The sequence below is a fragment of the Pezoporus occidentalis genome, unplaced genomic scaffold (assembly GCF_034315485.1).
Source record: "Pezoporus occidentalis ecotype Australia unplaced genomic scaffold, CSIRO_AGI_Poc_V1 ctg39, whole genome shotgun sequence".
NCBI lineage: Eukaryota > Metazoa > Chordata > Aves > Psittaciformes > Psittacidae > Pezoporus > Pezoporus occidentalis.
Genome location: NW_026915713.1, coordinates 5,481,099 through 5,498,134, shown reverse-complemented (window position 1 = coordinate 5,498,134; position 17,036 = coordinate 5,481,099). Strand labels below are relative to the sequence as shown.

At 41.6% G+C, this 17,036-nt stretch overlaps 1 protein-coding gene across 1 annotated transcript; it reads left to right on the top strand.

The window, feature by feature from the left end:
* Positions 1–145: 145 nt before the first annotated feature.
* Positions 146–16,275, top strand: NUS1 (NUS1 dehydrodolichyl diphosphate synthase subunit). Its single transcript, XM_062632437.1, has 5 exons — positions 146–569; positions 10,227–10,349; positions 11,192–11,344; positions 15,225–15,324; positions 16,043–16,275. The coding sequence occupies exons 1-5, from the start codon at positions 170–172 to the stop codon at positions 16,131–16,133; spliced, it is 867 nt and encodes a 288-aa protein (XP_062488421.1). The 5' UTR covers positions 146–169; the 3' UTR covers positions 16,134–16,275.
* Positions 16,276–17,036: the final 761 nt, after the last annotated feature.

Genomic DNA, 17,036 nt, shown 5'->3' with positions numbered 1-17,036 from the left:
GTTGCCGGGCGGGGGACGCTAGCTCCGTGAGTGCTATGGCGGCGGCGGCGCGGCGGACGGCGCGTAGCGGCTGAGGCACCCCGGTTCCCTCCGTGACCCTCCCGCGCCGCTGCCCCGCGCGCTCCTGTCGGTTGGTGGCGGTGCCGCCGCGCTCCCCTCCCCCCCCTCCATGAGCGGGGCGGGCGGGCTGGCGTGGCGCGCGCTGCACGCCGTGCTGCGCGCCCTGCTCTGCCTGCAGCGCGCGCTGCTCGCCTGCCTGCGCGGCCGCGCCGCCGCCGGACCCCGCGCGTGGCTGTGGCGCCGCGCGGCCTCCGCTGCCGCCTCCTGCGCGCTCCTCGCCCCCGCCGGGGCCTTCGCCTTCCGCAAAGCCGGCGCGGCGCGGCGGCGGCCTCGAGGCGCGGCTCAGGGCCGGCAGCGGTGGCGCTCGGACGGGCGCGCCCTGCAGAAGCTGCCGGTGCACATGGGGCTGGTGGTGACCGAGGAGGAGCCGAGCTACGCGGACATGGCCAGCCTGGTGGTGTGGTGCATGGCGGTGGGCATCTCCTATGTCAGCGTCTACGACCATAATGGTGAGCAGCGCTGGTGGTAGCGGCATGTCGTTCGGCGGGGTGCCCCGAGGTCCGGCGCGGGCGGTCCCCTCCCGGCAGGGGCTCGTTACAGCACCGGTGTGAGGCCAGGGTCCAGCCCTGCCCCAGGGTCTTTCCGAGCCGGGTGCCAGCCTCGCTGTGGCAGCTCCCTGTGCGTCCCCTGAAGCTGCCTGACCTCTGAACAGTCTCTAGCCATAGTAAGCTAGGTGAATGTCTCTAGCGCCTTCCTGGCCCGGCTCCTGGGCGGGATGAGCTGGCCCTGCATGTGCACTGGAAGGGGCAGGTCTTGGAGCCGGTCTAGGGTCTTATTCCCAGCCCTGGGCTGACAGGAACTGCTGGTATCTGAGAGTCGTGACATTGTACAGGCTGTTAGTAAGAACTTTAGGCTACATACTTTTGGGAGCTGAGTTTATGGACTATGTCTGAACTGCCAGAAATGGATGAATGACATTAGCCGTTTATTTTCATGTACTCTTCCTCATGTGAACAAACAGGTAGCTAAACATAAGCACGTGTGTTCTGCATGCTGTCAATTTTGTAAAATTGAATTACATGGTCTGCATTTGATGTAATGACTGGTGCTATTTAATGTTTGAGTTTCTGAGCTGGTACCTGTGAAAACTTTTTTTTTTTTTCTGTCTGCTGTGTGATTTTTATTCATTACTGGATCTCAGTTGTAAGACTGTTGAACTCACTCTTGCAGATACATTGATTCCACATCACTGAATATCTCAAATATAAGGTCAGGGTTTAGATTTAACATTCTGTGGAATAATCATGGTACAAATCTATCTTCATAATTCCTGTGCTTTCCTGTTGAGGTGATGAGATCAACCATATTCAAGGTAGTCTTGGGTGAAACTTTCTACCCAGCTGCTGAGAGATGATCTGTGAGAGTACTCAAGCTGCCAAATCGGAAGGACGAATGATACATAAGATGGACTGTGTCCTGTTTCTGTCCTCTCGGAGGAGAAAGCTTCAAGCTGAAGATCCCATGCTCTTGTTGTCAGTGGTGAGACTGCAGGAGACCAGTGTTTAGCTGTTTTGAGCTGCTTCTTATGGCTGTCTAGACATGACATGCACATTAGGTTAACTGCAGATTTATGCTAGGCTAGAGGTACAGTCTGCAATACTGTTCTAGTGCTCTTTCTGGAAAAACTCCACAGTGCATCCTACATAAGTAGGTGGAATCTGTTGTCATTAACTGTGCAAATGCATCTGAGGTACGCAAGCCTTTCCCAGAGCTTAGGCATTAGTGATTTTATTTATTGTTTAAACCACTGCCTCTGCTAGTTCTGTTTCATATTTGTTCTTCATGTGAGATACAAGACTCAATTGGCTTGACTTTCACTAAATTCTCCAAGATCTTTTTTAAGAATCTAGGCTTAATACCAGTCCTTTAGCAGCTTAAACTGGCCATCTGTGCAGGGCTGTTGTGGTTCTTGGTTATGTTGTGTTTCAGTGAGAGAATACTTCCTCATTTGGAAGTCAAGGAATGTTATGCTAATATTTTATACCATCTCAGTGACACAGAAAACAGAGCCTTCTGAAAATCCATTCATGTGTTGATATTTTTTGCTCTCAGCTTGGAAAGCATTAAGCCGGGTTAAGTGCTGCAGAGCAAAATTTAGTACCAAACAAGAGTGACAGTTACCCTCATAGCCTGAAGAGAGAGATTTTTACCACACAGGATCTCCAGTTTCTGTCCAGCCTCAAATAAGCTCCCCGCAGCATTGCCTAATATGTTACGTATGCATGCTTAGTTCCTTTTTAGATCTCTGCATTTTGCTGCAGAAATCGTGAGCCATGCTTCTTGGTTGTCTTGGTTTTCAGCTTGTTTGCTGCGCAACCATTCAACGCAGAAGAGGGAGAAGGTACCAGTCAATGCTTAGGCAGCCACTGTCGCTGAGATCCTGTCTGGCATGGGGGAGCAGCTGCTGTAGTAGTGTCAGACACCATTGTGTGTCTGCTTCTTCAGCACGTGTTGAGGTCCTATCAGATCTAAGGCTGGCTGTTACAAGACTGTGAATATGATAACCAGAAATTACAAGGTTATGCCCTCTGAAGAGCAGTGGAACTGAAATAATGTTGCAGAACAATTGTCTTTGTTAGCAGTTTGGAAAGAAATATCTTGGAGATTATTTGCTGCTGTTCCTGTGTATTGTTACGTTCATGCTAAATTTGCATGCTAAGAAGTTAACACCTTTGAAATCTGAAAATATAGCTGTGATCTTATGGCGTTAGTGTCAAAACATAATGCTTTTCAGTAGTGCATTCTTCTGTTAGTCCTTTGATACCAGAATAGGCTGGTTTAATTGCCAACTTGAATTCCAGTTTGTTGGAATGTAGTTGAAAAAGGCAAGGCAGTGCAGAGCAACTGAAGTGTTTTAAATCAGTGGCTTTTGTCAGACTTTCAGAGTTGATGAGAGTAGCCTGTCATTATGCATGCATGTTCTTCACAGGTGTTCAGTGAGTTATCTGGGATAGTAGCCACAACTGCTTTTTTGTGCACTATGTTGTCATCTGAGCCTTTTAAATGGGTTTCGGAGGGTGAGTCATTCATATTGCTTAAGTATATGCTTACTTCTGGTAATAGCAGGTATGTCGCCTTTCTTTTATTGCTAAGCTCTTTATGGTGTCTGGATTGACCATACAACACTTTCAGGTAGAGCTGTCATTGAGTAGGATGTTGCAGTTGTTGTGAAATCCAGTTCTGAATAATAGTGATGTCTGGAACCTGCACTGGTTAGTGAGGGTGAATAAAGTCAGGTATAGCTTGCTCTTATCAGTAACAGAGGGTGAACCTTAATTATGCTGTGCACTTATTTTGATCTTCTCAGGTGGTGAGACTTACTTTTGGTCTGTTGAGCTGCTTCAGTAAGGTTCTGTGTTCTTGCCATTTTACCAGCTATTGACTTGCCAAAGATACGTTGTGCCCGCTGGTGCTGGCTGTGGTAAAGATGGAAGCAGTGTTCTGAATTGTTAGGTACACTTTAATTTGTTTCTTTTTTTTTCATTGCTTACTTGTAGTACTGAGATTCTCCTCCTTGCAACAGGAAACTTTGATTATAACAGTGGTCTTCCATGGTTGTGTTTTCTGAGGTGAATACTGTTTTCTTGCAGAAGACTTGAATTAAAAATGTGTCCTTAATTGCCCTTTCTGTAGGAAGGGATGGAAGCATGAAGTTCTTTAAAGAAGTGTCAGATAGGCAGTGTATTTGTTTATAGTAGTTAATCTCTATATTTTATATTGGTCATTAAAAAAAAGGCTAAGAAGAAGGTTTCTTCTGTATTCTTCAGGGTCAAAATAAATAGCTGCATCCCCACTGACACTAGTATGTTAACAGCAGCTGCACCAGTAACCATAAGGGCAACTTGTGAGGAGTTATGCTAATTCTCATGGGCAGTTACAGAACCCAGTATGTTACAACTGTGTTGAAACATGGTCAAGTATTTGGCTCTCTTCTCTGAATTCATGATGCTCATTACACCAGAAGACTCAAGTAAAAAGGTCTTTGAGGAATGCAAGAGGACAGTAGGTAACTGTCTTGTACTGTAATGAATATATGGTGATATGAGTTGTAATGCTTAGACCTGAGATTTCCCCATCCTTCCCCAGCAGGTTTGGAAGCCTAAGGTGGCATGCTTTCACTTCTTCTGATGTGTAGGGGCCATTTTCATTCTCCCAGTTCTCGTTGATAAGCAGCAGAACAAACCCATAATAAACTTAATGATACAGTATGCACCATTAGGGTTAGTAAATCCAGATTGACTAAAAGATTAGGGTTTTGATCAAGGATTTATTTCTGTGGACTTATGTATTGCCAGTACTGTTACTTGGTAGCAAGTCCAGCCATGCTGGTTAAGACATTATCTCTGAGGAAATAATGCAGCCTTCTCTCAGTCAGAAGGCAGTGATTATGCAATTCTGTAGTTGCATATAAAATATCTCCTGGGGAGCAGAAACCTTTGCCCAGCATTACATATTTCAATTTGCTTCTGTTACTTTGTCACCCGAGAGCCTGCTTGAGTGTTACTTTTGTCCATCAATGAAGCTTTCCTGAAATAGTTTGTGACAAGTCTAGGGTGCTTTTGGGGAGCTTCTTGAATCTTGGCTTTTGAATACTTTGGGTTCCTGAATAGATGCTGTGGGTTGAAGGTTACTTAAAGCCCATAGTACAACTGGTTTTACAAGTTCAGCTTTCTTTGTCCTGGGTTTGGTTTTCCAGAGCACTGCTTTACTCCTGACCAATTTTATCTTGGAAAAAACTTTGAAAGGATAGGGTACTATAGTAAGCAAAATAAATCATTTCATTACCCCCAGTTGTACGCTTTTAGTCTTTTCCAAATTAGTTGGTAGTTTAGCCAGTCTGATCAATCCATAAAGCTTTCGGGGTGTTCAGTGTTTTCACTAGGGAGATAACATATATTGTGGTTTTGTGTCACACACATTTGTGAGATAGCAGTATCACGTAGCATCTGCTGTGGGCAGAAACCTCATGTACAGCACCTGCATTTTAGTGTTGAGTTGAGAGGAGTCCTCAGACCACATTTGTTAAAAGGGCTAATGCTAATCTGCTGAAGGTAACCTCCTTATGCATATGAGTAATGTGGAAGTAGTGTCTCTTCTTTCAGTTGTTTCTGAGCAATTGTTCTCCTGGTACAGAATGTCCTTCCAAGAAGAAATGTGGGAGGAACAGGTCACCTATGAGATTATAAGTTCTATCTTGAATTCTTCTTATTTGGTTAGTGCTAACTTCAGTGGCTTTAAGTGGTGAAACCTAAGTGACTTCATCCACTTTCAAACTTGGTTTGTTTTTTCTAGGCTCTTGGAATAGGTAATCCTAGTACATTTTTCTAGCTCTCTGTATCTTGTGAGGTCTGGTGTAATGTTGTTCAACGTCTTTGGTGACATGGACAGTGGAATTGAGTGCACCCTCAGCAAGTTTGCAAATGACACCAAGCTGTGTGGTTTGGTTGATACACTGGAGGGAAGGAATGCCATCCAGAGGGACCTCAACACACTTGTGAGGTGGGCTGATGCCGACATTACGAAGTTTAACCATGCCACGTGCAAGGTCCTACACCTGGGTCGGAGCAACCCCAGGCACAGCTACAGGTTGGGCAGAGAAGAGATTCAGAGCAGCCCTGCGGAGAAGGACTTGGGGCTGTTGGTTGATGAGAAAATGAATATGAGCTGGCTTCAGTGTGTGCTCGCAGCCCAGAAAGCCAACCGTATCCTGGGCTGCATCAAAAGGAGTGTGACCAGCAGGTTGAAGGAGGTGATCCTGCCCCTCTACTTTGCTCTTGTGAGACCTCACTTGTAGTATTGTGCGCAGTTCTGGTGTCCTCAACATAAAAAGGACATGGAATTGTTGGAACAAGTCCAGAGGAGGGCCACGAGGATGATCAGGGGGCTGGAGCACCTCCTGTATGAAGAGAGGCTGAGAAAGATGGGGCTGTTCAGCCTGGAGAAGAGAAGGCTGTGTGGAGACCTCCTAGCAGCCTTCCAGTATCTGAAGGCGGCCTACAAGGATGCTGGGGATGGACTCTTCATTAGGGACTGTAGTGATAGGACAAGGGGTAATGGGTTAAAACTTAAACTTAAAAAGGGGAAGTTTAGATTGGATATAAGGAGGAAGCTCTTTACTGTGAGGGTGGTGAGGCACTGGAATGGGTTGCCCAGGGAGGTTGTGAATGCTCCATCCCTGGTGGTGTTCAGGGGCAGGTTGGACAGAGCTTTGAGTGACATGGTTTAGTGTGAGATGTCCCTGCCCATGGCAGGGGGGTTGGAATTAGATGATTTTAAGGTCCTTTCCAACCCTAACTAATCTATGATTCTAATGATTCAAACCCCACTTTCCTTGTAATATCAACTAGCATGATCCAGCAGGATGTGTTAAAACAGTTTCTTGCTGTACATTATTTCACTTGGTTTACAGTTTGATGTTTCTCAAACTGTTAATGCTTTGCTTTAAACAGACTTGTTGCCTTATGACTCTTCCTTGTTGACACTGGAAGGGAGTTGAGAAAAAGGGAATAACTGAAATGCTATGGAGATGTGTTATTTCCTGAGCTTAACTTTGATTAAGTTGTTCCATTGTAAGGAAGAGCTGACTGTATTCTGCGTATTTACTAGGTTTTGCTGCTTTAAAAAGCAGAGCAAGCGAGAATGTTGAATGTTGAGATGCTCCCAAGGCATTAGCAGGTGGTGGCTGTGGCAGCTTGGCAGGCAAACAATTGGTTGACACCACCTGGTGTTTCTCTGTGCCAGTGTTCCCCTCACAGTGTGCAGTTCCTGGCAGTTTCGAGCCTTTCTTCTGCTGAACTTGCAGCCTCTTAATTACAGATTGCATTTGTCACCCTCTAGCCCTAACGTGCTGCAACACCACAGTTGACTGTGAAGGAGTATGGCTTGTAGCTGTTGTAAAACTGAGTAAAAGGCACGTGTCCTAGAGAAGATCCATGTAAATGGAGGGCTACTGTGGGAAGCTAAATCACTTGTGGTTTGCCTCAGTGTAATGGAGATTAATGATCAATAACAGGCTTGCAGTCTGTGTTGTAAAAACAAGAATTATCCCTGGAAACAGCTCACAAGTTCTCAGTGGTAAAAATTAAACCAGAAAAATACCAAAACCAAACACCCTGAAGTCCTATACTCTTGTTATAGGAATTATAGTGTTTAAATATGCAGAATTCTTAAAACTCTATTTGCTAGAATATACATATTTGCAACCAGCTTGTTGTGACTGAACAAAACTGCTTCTGCATTACAAAGCCAAAAATTGCTTCTAATGAGCAATAGTGTCAATTTCATGTTTTTGTTCTGTATTAGAAACACAGTACTAGGGCTGAAATTTTCCCCATTCAACAGCAAACAGCTGTTGTATTGCTAAACTTCTAGACCTTCTGCCAAAAAACTATCCATAATGTTAAAATCGGATTATGGACTTGCTTTCAACTTATGTGGAAGACTTATGAAAAAAATTGGAAGGTAGCATTAAATAAAGATTTAAGTCTTGCTGCATGAGAACACCTGAATTCTGTTAGTGAATTGGTCTCATCACACACTCTTCTTTACTTTATCATGTATAAATTAGCAAAAGCATCTTCCAGAAGTAACTTGGATATATTTTAAAAGATTAAAAAAAATGCACCATTCTAGACAAATGGGGTTTTGAGATCCTGTAAGAAAAGGGAGTGTAAGTCTGAGACACAGCTATGTAAAATCATTTTTAAAGTTAAATATTAATTTGGCCTGTGTACATTCCTTCCAGCAGGACTGTGTTTACTATCACAAGCATTCATAAGAAAAGGACTCTTGTGCATTGAGCGAGGGGCAAAACACTGAAGGAGTAAAGTTCCCAAATGCTGTTTGTTTTAAATGAAAATCTCAGTTAGTTTGAATGTTTACAACTTTCTGATGTGCTTCAGGATCTCCTCTGCAAGAAAATTGTAGGTGTGTCAAGCTTGGCACATCAGTTGGAATTTCATTGAGGAGGTCTTTACAGGAAAGACATATTACAACTTTACAGTACAATTACAGTACTTTCCAGCTACTTTCCAGCTTGTGTTAAACTGTTGTTACAAGAGCAATGCAGGACCCTGGTTTTCAACAACTGAGGAGTTGGGTTGGATATATGAGTAGAAGGGGAATGCTCATGATATTCAGATAAATCTCAAGAACCCATCCAACCCCAGTGTCTTCAATATCTGCTGTGTGCATTAAGAATCTTCACTTCAGAGCTGGGCCAAGTCCTTTATCTGTTACCCTATTTTACTGAGCAGTAAGCACCTTAGTCTATTCTCTACCTGTTATCCTCAATGTCTTCATTTACTTGAGAGCTGGAGTGCAGATTCTTAGATCTGCTCTTCTGAACTTTGACAGGAATAGGCATCAATTTCTCATGAGAAAAAAAATTACATCATTAGGGTTGAGTGGGGAAGAAGAGAGCAGCTATCTTTTTTTCCATACTGGGAACCTCTCGTAGTTATGCCAACTCTCGTTCTGAATATTGAACATAGGTTGTTTTTTTTTTTTTTCACATCTTGGAAGGTGGATGGAAGTCAAGTGACTCTTAGAAATGAGGCACACGTAACCTTGTACGGATCTTGACTGAAGGTGGTGTGGGATTAGCAATTGCAGTAAATAGCTGTACTGCTGCTGACCTTAAGTGTAAGGAAAACAATCAGTGCTAACTGGAGCACTAAACAAACTTAACCAAGCAGAGTTGTATCAAGCAGTATTATTCAAAGCAGCATTCTCAATTTCCAGTATGTATGGATATACACTAGTAAGCAGGAACATAGCATAATGATTTAACTTCAGTTTAGACTTCATATATTCTAACGCTCTTTTTGTATCAAGGTTGCTGCCTTACTGAGATTTACTGGTCTGTCAACATGTGAAATGAGTTATAAGCATCTCTAACATTTGTGTAATGAAGTATATTTTTTTGCAGAAAGTATCTAGGGTGGGAAGCACATCAGATGCTTTTCCACTTGTTAAAACCTCTAATGAAGCCTGTATAAAAACTCACCAGGCCTAAAAGGCTAGTGTGTAAATAAATGCATTGTGTCACTTCATGTTATAAACTAAATCCTAATGTGTTATGATCTTAACCCAATACTTATACACTGTTTGATTGTTACTGATCTGGAAGCTGATCTGTTTGTTAGCAGTTTCTCATACCAGAATCAGGTTGAAGTGATGAGTCATAAACCTGATATAAAATGTATACAAGTTCAGTGGTTTTTGTAAGGTTATTGTGTGGGCATTTTTAGACTGATCAACGGAAGTGCTTACCATAGGATTTCTGAATGGAACTTAGGCTCTTGATAACAAGCCTAGAATACAACATGATAAAAGCATTATCAGTTCCTAAGTAAATATGCCTAGCCATGCTTTTGCACTGGAAATATTTAAGCTGCTGAACTTAATTTTTCCTGTGTTTTTTTGATTAGAAATAGTTGTACTCAAGAGCTAGAATTTATTTTTGAACAGGAAAACAAGTATGTTTGGTTAAGCAAATTTTCATAATTCCTGCACTCAAAATGTGCCTGCCATAAACATATGAGTATAAAAAGGCCTTGAAGACTGCATTAATTCCTTGGAATATACAGTTTGTGAAATCCTTTTATTAGGAAATCCATGACATTTGCCATAGTGTAAGAGGGGATAGTTACTGTGGCCTGAAACACTGATTTAGTGGTGACTTGCTTTGTTAGCCTGCAGCCTTAGTGGTGTGGTAGTAAGTGGTAGCAGACCGAAGATGTAAATCTACAGGAGCACGGTATTAAAGAAACTTGATGTTAATGTGACTTGGTCCTGTGGTGATAGGGTGTTGCTGTCTCAAAGTATTGCAAGCATACTAAGGACAATGTACTATCCCTTATGCAATAGTAGCTTACTACTTAAATAAGGATAAAGAGGAACAAAAGCATGTGGGTTGTCTTTCCAAGGTCACTGGAAGTAGTCACGTGCAGTATCATTTGCTATGGATTCTTATCATACTTGTGAACTCCAGTTTGAAACCAGTACTGACTACCCTCATTCTTTTTCCTTCCTGCCTAGTGTCAGATTTATGTTGTAGCACTCCTATAAAGAGTTGGCTGACATGCAACTTTTTTTTTTTTGAGGTATTTTCAAGAGGAATAATTCAAGACTGATGGATGAAATCTTAAAACAGCAGCAAGAACTCTTAGGATTAGATTGCTCCAAATACACTGTGGAATTTGCAAATCAGGACAAAGTTGATCAAGGTAAGATGAGCTGCAAGGGGGAGATTGATATGACTTTAGCTTTATATAAAGCATAACTCTGCTTTTACTTAAAAACATGCCTGTGTACAGTGACCTTTCCTTCAGTTTAGTAGGCTTCAGCTTCCTTGGTAAGTTTACCTCTTAGGTACCTTACCAGAGCTGACAATGCTTCAAATCATGTAGTATGTGAAGACTGTTACCTCACAATAGTGTAGATGATAAGATTGTTGCGTGATGTCCTCTGAAGTCAGATATAATTACACATTGAGTGAATTCTGGTACTGTTATCTGGTTCTTGGCGTCTCTGTAGTAATCTTATATCAATATTGTAATTCTTGCATCAATTTTGAAGTCTTGCTGAAAGATTCTTTGATCATGCTCAGGGAGGGCCTCAACTTAATCACTGTGTCACATGAATGTTCATGGTAGCTGTTCAAACACCTTCCTCTCTTAGGGTAGGGATTAGATCTTTTTTCCTTTCCCTGAAGTGCAAGTCTTTCAACACTACTTAACCACCCCCAAAGTTTGTCTAGGCACCTTCCTCTCACTGCTTTGCCTGATGTCGTAAGAACAAATGCAAATTTCCCAGAAGACTACATTTCAAGACTGATATTAATTCAATGAACTTTCACAAGACTTCTCAAAATAGTTACCTTAAACTTGTGTTTTAGTAATACAGCAAACACACCTCATCCATCTCTTACAGAAATAGGTATCTGTGATTAGGTATATAATATGTGAAGTACACTGCAAATGGCTTTCACTCATATCCAGTTAATGTCTAAAGCACACTCAATACAACCATATTTCTGTTGCTTTTAAACTGTGTTTTGTACTTTCAGTTTTAAATTGCCAGTCTACATTGAAGGTACTGTCTCCAGAAGATGGAAAAGCAGACATAGTAAAAGCTGCTCAGAACTTTTGTCAGTTGGTAGCACAGCAGCAAAGAACATACACAGACCTGGATGTGAATGTGTTAGACAGCTTATTAAGTAGTAAGTATGACATGGTCCGGGGGAGGAGGGGAAAGAGAATTTGATTCATAATGGATTTGGTTTCTAGTATATTTATTGCTTAGAATCTGTGTGTCATGATGTTTAGTCTGATTATTGCTTTGAGGCTTCTGCTGTTTCTTACTGGTTTACTCCCTTCTTGAGCTTTTCCTTTGCACATAAAATTGAAACATTAAGCTAAATTGTAGTCTCAGATTTTCAGAGTTGATAACCTCTATGGGATGTTCTGTGATGAGCTTTCTGGGAAAAAAAAAAATACTGCTGGGGTCACCTGAAACTAGACAGTTAACTCGTTTTAACTTCTTGCAAGTTAGCATGCTGCAGTCCTGGGTATGGGCAGAGTCTTTCTCAGATCTACTTACAGCAATTAAAGCTGTTGCCGCCTAACTATCACCCTGAGTGCAGATGACAGAGCACTTGCTCATCTTCTGTTGCTGTATAACCCACAGTAGTTTAGTAATCTTCATCACTAATTCATGCGGATTAGTGATTCTGTACTGAAGCAAATGGCTAGGTGTGGTAGCTATGAAAGGGGCAGGGCTGCCTGATACCGCTTGCATCTGGGAGAAACAGTGTAGAACAAGCCTCTGTTACTCCAGTGGTGCTGTAGAGCTGTAATACTTGCTCAGCTTTCTTAGGTGGTCCATGCATGTTAATTGCAGCTGTAATTAGCTTGGGCAGGGTTCAGGTTTCAGACTGCACACTTTAGCTTGGATGTATGCAGGCATGTTACTGTAGCATGGCTCTCAATAATTGGATTTTTGAGAGTGTTATGTTGTTGCTTGGTTTTGGGGTTGCTTGGTTTGGTTTGGTTTTTGTTATCCCCAAGTAGGTGGTCAGTTGAATTGCTTGGCAGACTCACCACTGTGGCAGTTTAGACACTTTAACACTTTAATCTTAATTTAAAACTGAATTGTGTGCCAGTTGTTAGCATACTGCATGATAGGTTCTCACTGTAATGGAGTTATTAAACATATTTAACAAAGCACGTGAAGAAGTGACTTGGACATCTATCCTGTTATATCCCAAAGGCAATTTAACAAGAAATGACTAACTGCTGCTTTAAAACAGGTCACTGTTTTTGTAAAGAACTGGTGACAGTTGATACTCATGTGTGCATTTTGGTCAGTGGTGTTTAACTGGAGCTTCTCAAACACTTGTTCATGATCTTCTGTCTGTGCATTTAAGTGCCCAGATATAATGAAAGTATTGGGTGCAGTCTTAAATTGAGCAGATCTATTGTTGTGTGGGACACTTTGAAAACAGGCTGCTTAATCTGTGTGACTAATAACTAAGGGTAGTATCTGTAACTAGTACTGCTTATTAATTTGCTTGGTTTGAATTTTTAGGACAGTTGGAAGTAAAGAACAATCATTTATAATGACTTAAACATCTGTGAGTTACTGATCTAAATTGAGAGCAAGTTCTTGAAAAGCAGTACTTGATAGATATTTTTAGGGTTTGTGTTTATAGTGACTTTATAGTTTCTGCATTTTCACATACTGTCTCTACTTGCCATCTGCCTTCCCAATAAAGAACACGACTATCAATTACGGCTGTTCAGGTTGCCCTATAAAATTTATGTGGAGAAGGGTAGTGCTATCAGCTCTACAAATTCCTTTATGTTGCCCTTGCAGAATTCCTGATCTAGAAGGGATTTTGCCAGATTCTTGTCCCTTGAGCGTCCAAGTCTTTTGGCCTTTTTTTGGAGTCTGCTCCCAAATCCTTGTATCTTGTGTGGGCTAAACTTGAGCACTGTAACTCCAGCAATTCTGAGGGAGGGAGCTTCCACATGTGAAGTATGTGTAGTGGTGATTATGATTATGTAGAGAAATGGATGCAGAGTGGAAAGCACAGTACTGTGTTTTGAATAGGCTGTTTTAACTGTAATACTACAGTGTACATTTTCATTTTCCTTCAGATAGGAACCAGAAGGAAATGTTAGCATTAACTGGGCTCTCTGAAGGTCTTTTCCTGTTTGAAAAGCCATTGCAGTGTTGAAGATCCTGTCGCTGAACTGGCCAGCTGAGGAATACTCAGCTACTGAATCAGCTGATGAGTAAAGCTGTCCACTGCCTCCAGAGCCCCCACTTCTAAGTATCCACTACTTCCCTGCAAAGCTCTTTCATACTAACATGCTAGCTTCTGAACACCTAAGTAGCTTTTGCTTTAGAGGTTTGGTTTGTTTTTTGTTCTTTTTTTAACTTTGAGATAAGATTTGGACTGCGGCACAAGGCTCATGTATCTAAATACTTCATACTTCCTTAGAAATGCAAGTGCTTGTGAAAATAACTTTACCTCTGGTAAAAGGATTACTATTGTGATGATTCAGTGGGGAGGAGGATGTGAATTTCTTGCAAATCCTGGATAGAATGAAATCTAATAGGGCTTTGGTTTCCTCTTCCGTTATTCCCGAAGTTTCTCCACGACTAAATTTAAACTTGTAAAAGGCTCTTGACTGGTTTGCATTTGTTTTTTGGTGTGATATTTTTTGTTGGTGGTTTGTGGGTTTTGTTGTTGGTTTGAGGTTTGGTGTTTTTTTTTTTGTTTTTTTGTTTTTTGTTTTTTTTAAGCAAGTGAGAAATAACTGAGAAATAACATCTGAAGCTCAGAGCAAATAGTATTAAATTCTATCTGCTAAAGGTAGGCATTATGCTGTGCAAGCACTCTTGCAATTCACTTGTAGTGAATAATGGAAGGGGTGACAAGAACTAGTAACATGCAATCATTATGACTACATGCAGCATTGTAGCAAAGAAGGGTTACAGCTGCTGAAATGCTTTTCAGATGAGCTAGGTAGGCACACAAAAACCAGCTTGTACTTTCTTGGGTCCCCTGGGGATACTATACTGGGTTTCAAATGTCGCCCTAATCAACTAGGGCTAGAATTATCAGGGAAGTTGGACATGACTGTTCTTTCTAAGCTTGTTGCCTGGCTGTCAGTTTTGGCCTTGAATGGCTCAGGCATGGCAGAAGCATGTGGAAAGAGAGACAGTATCACTGGGCCACTGATGGCTTTCAACCTTGAGTGGTCAGTAAGGTGTTCTCAGTAGTGGAATGACAGTGTCTGGGGTTTTGAGGTATGGGTAGTAGGAGTGTGGGCATCTAGTGAAGTCCTTCAGTGTTATCTAGCCCTGAGATGGGTAATGCTGCCTACTTAGTAACTGAGGGGGAAGAGGGAAACCATTGCCCTGTTTTTCCTCGCTCATGTAACAAGACAGATATTACCTGCAACAGTTTGTCTGAAATTTCATAGTGTGAAAGTTGTTTTTAAAATTGCCTGTCTAGCTTCTCACTGAGAAAGAGACAGCTCATCTGACAGGGTATTTTTTTGTACAACTTGTTTTCTTGATTGTCTGTGAAACCAAGCTTTTCTTCAGTGGAACCTCCTTAAGGTTTTTTTTGTGCTAATGGTCCTTCTACTCTGCTGCAATTACACATAGTTGAGTTAGGATTATAATGGTTACAGGTCAGGGTACAGCATGTTCTACAATACTAAAATCAAGTTTGCCAAGACAAAACTAGAACAAGTCAGTTTAAACAGCAATGTTAAGGTTTGCTGTTACTCAAAACAATGTAACTGATCCTATCACTTCCCTTACCAAGTTTTTTAAAAGCACCTGACATAAAAACAGCAGTCCATCTGGGCGTGCAGTGGCTGTCTAAGCTTTTGTTCAGTTGGTGCAAGACCAGTCTGTCCTCTTGGGTGTTTAACTGTTAACATGTCCTCAGGAGCTTCACTCGATTTAAATAAATAAATAAATAAATGCATTTAATGAAAAAGCAGATGCCTTAAGGTTTAGAATTAAAACAAATCTTGTGGTTAATTAAGAAACCCAACTAATTTAACTTGATCTTACAGGTGCAAATGGATTTCCTGATCCTGATTTGGTCTTGAAGTTTGGTCCTGTGGACAGTACATTAGGATTCCTTCCGTGGCACATCAGACTGACAGAGATTATGTGAGTTACCTATAAATACTGCAAAAGAGGTGGGATTAATAATCTAACTAAACAAGTCTTTATGTGATTTACCTCATGGGAATAGCCACAAGGGGGGATAAGTCTAAACAAAGGTGCCTGGAGGTTGATCTGAGGGTGTTTAAAAATTGTTTAATTAAATCTGTCAAACATTCATTGTTGTTCCTTCATCCATGATGAGGCAACAGGAGGCTTTATTTACTCTTCAGGTTTAAGGAACAACTTCTGCCATTGTCTAGTCTTAGCAGTCCAGTCCTAGCTCTGTTGGTGTTCCTTATGTGGATTTTGAGTCACTTACAGTTTTCTAACAGGAACACGGGATATAAGGGAAATGGAATAATGTAAGATGACTGTGCCTCTGGATTACTTTCCAATTTTAGCAATAACTGAACTGACTAGTGTTGCTGTATTTATTAAATCTGGGAATGTTTATATGGCACTCAAACATCTGGGCAGATGTGTGCTTCTCTGGCTTTCTTAATAGCTTGAAGTGTCCTATGTGCTCTAATTGGTAGGCGTTGATTTAGAGCATGACAAGATACTAAAAGCTGGTTTAGTTACTCAAGTTGAGTGACAGCAACAGTGTTGAGAACAGCTTCAGAAGTTTACTTGGACAGTAGTTTGGTTTAGGTAGTGATATACCTGACTGGCCATGAAATCATGTGGGGTAATAAAAGCTTATTTTAACTTGCCTTCTCAGTTCTTTGCCTTCCCACCTGAACATCAGCTATGAAGACTTTTTCTCTGCCCTCCGTCACTATGCAGCCTGTGAGCAGCGCTGGGGGAAGTGACTTCTGGCTGAGCACATGGAGTCATGCTTCCTGTGGGAAGGAATTGATGTCTGTTTACAAGCACCTGTGACCCATAAGTCTGGTTCATAGTCCTTTCTTAATTTATCAACAAATTCAATAAAGTGTCTTACCTTTCTAGAGAGTCTGTGTGAATGCGTGAGAATCTATGGGGAGGGGGAAATTCAGATTTCCCTAACGAAAAATACACTTATTGCAAGGAAAGCTGTTCAGAGCTGAGTTACTCTCACTTTCATGACCAAAAGAATATATAAAAATTCAATCTGGTGAAATCTACAGGACAGTATAAAGAGAAGTTCCGTGCCCTGAAGGTCCTTAAATCCAAGGAAAAACTCTCATGTCAGCTTGTTTCTTTTTAAAGTAGGTGTCAAGTTCTAGAAATACTGAGAAGGCTTCATAAAAAAAGGAATGGAAGCTTCTATGGTAAGTGGATTAGGTGATCCGTGTGGCACACTCCATCCTCATTTTGTTGCTGGTGGTTTGTTGTTGGTTTTTTTTTCTTTAAGAGGTAAAATCAAAGTATTCCTACAGTCCTGAGTGAAACTTCTCATAGCATCAGGTCAGTTTTCCATAGGGAATAAGCACAAACAGTGCTATGTACTGTTTGTATACCTATTTTCCCCATAAAATTCTCACCTAAGGTGACAAGCTGGCTCTGGCATCACTTGAAAATGCCAAAAGAACTGAAAATGGACCAGGTCCACTTCCATGGCTGATGCAACTTGCATGTTGTGCTCATGTACCTGACAGGGGAGTCTGCTTAAGCCTTTTACTGGGTTTGTTCTCAACTGCACGTTAGAAGTTTGAATCAGAATCTGCAGCAGACAAGATGAAGCTGCACTACAGTATCTCTGAACTGAGATAACTAAATAGATTCATTAACTA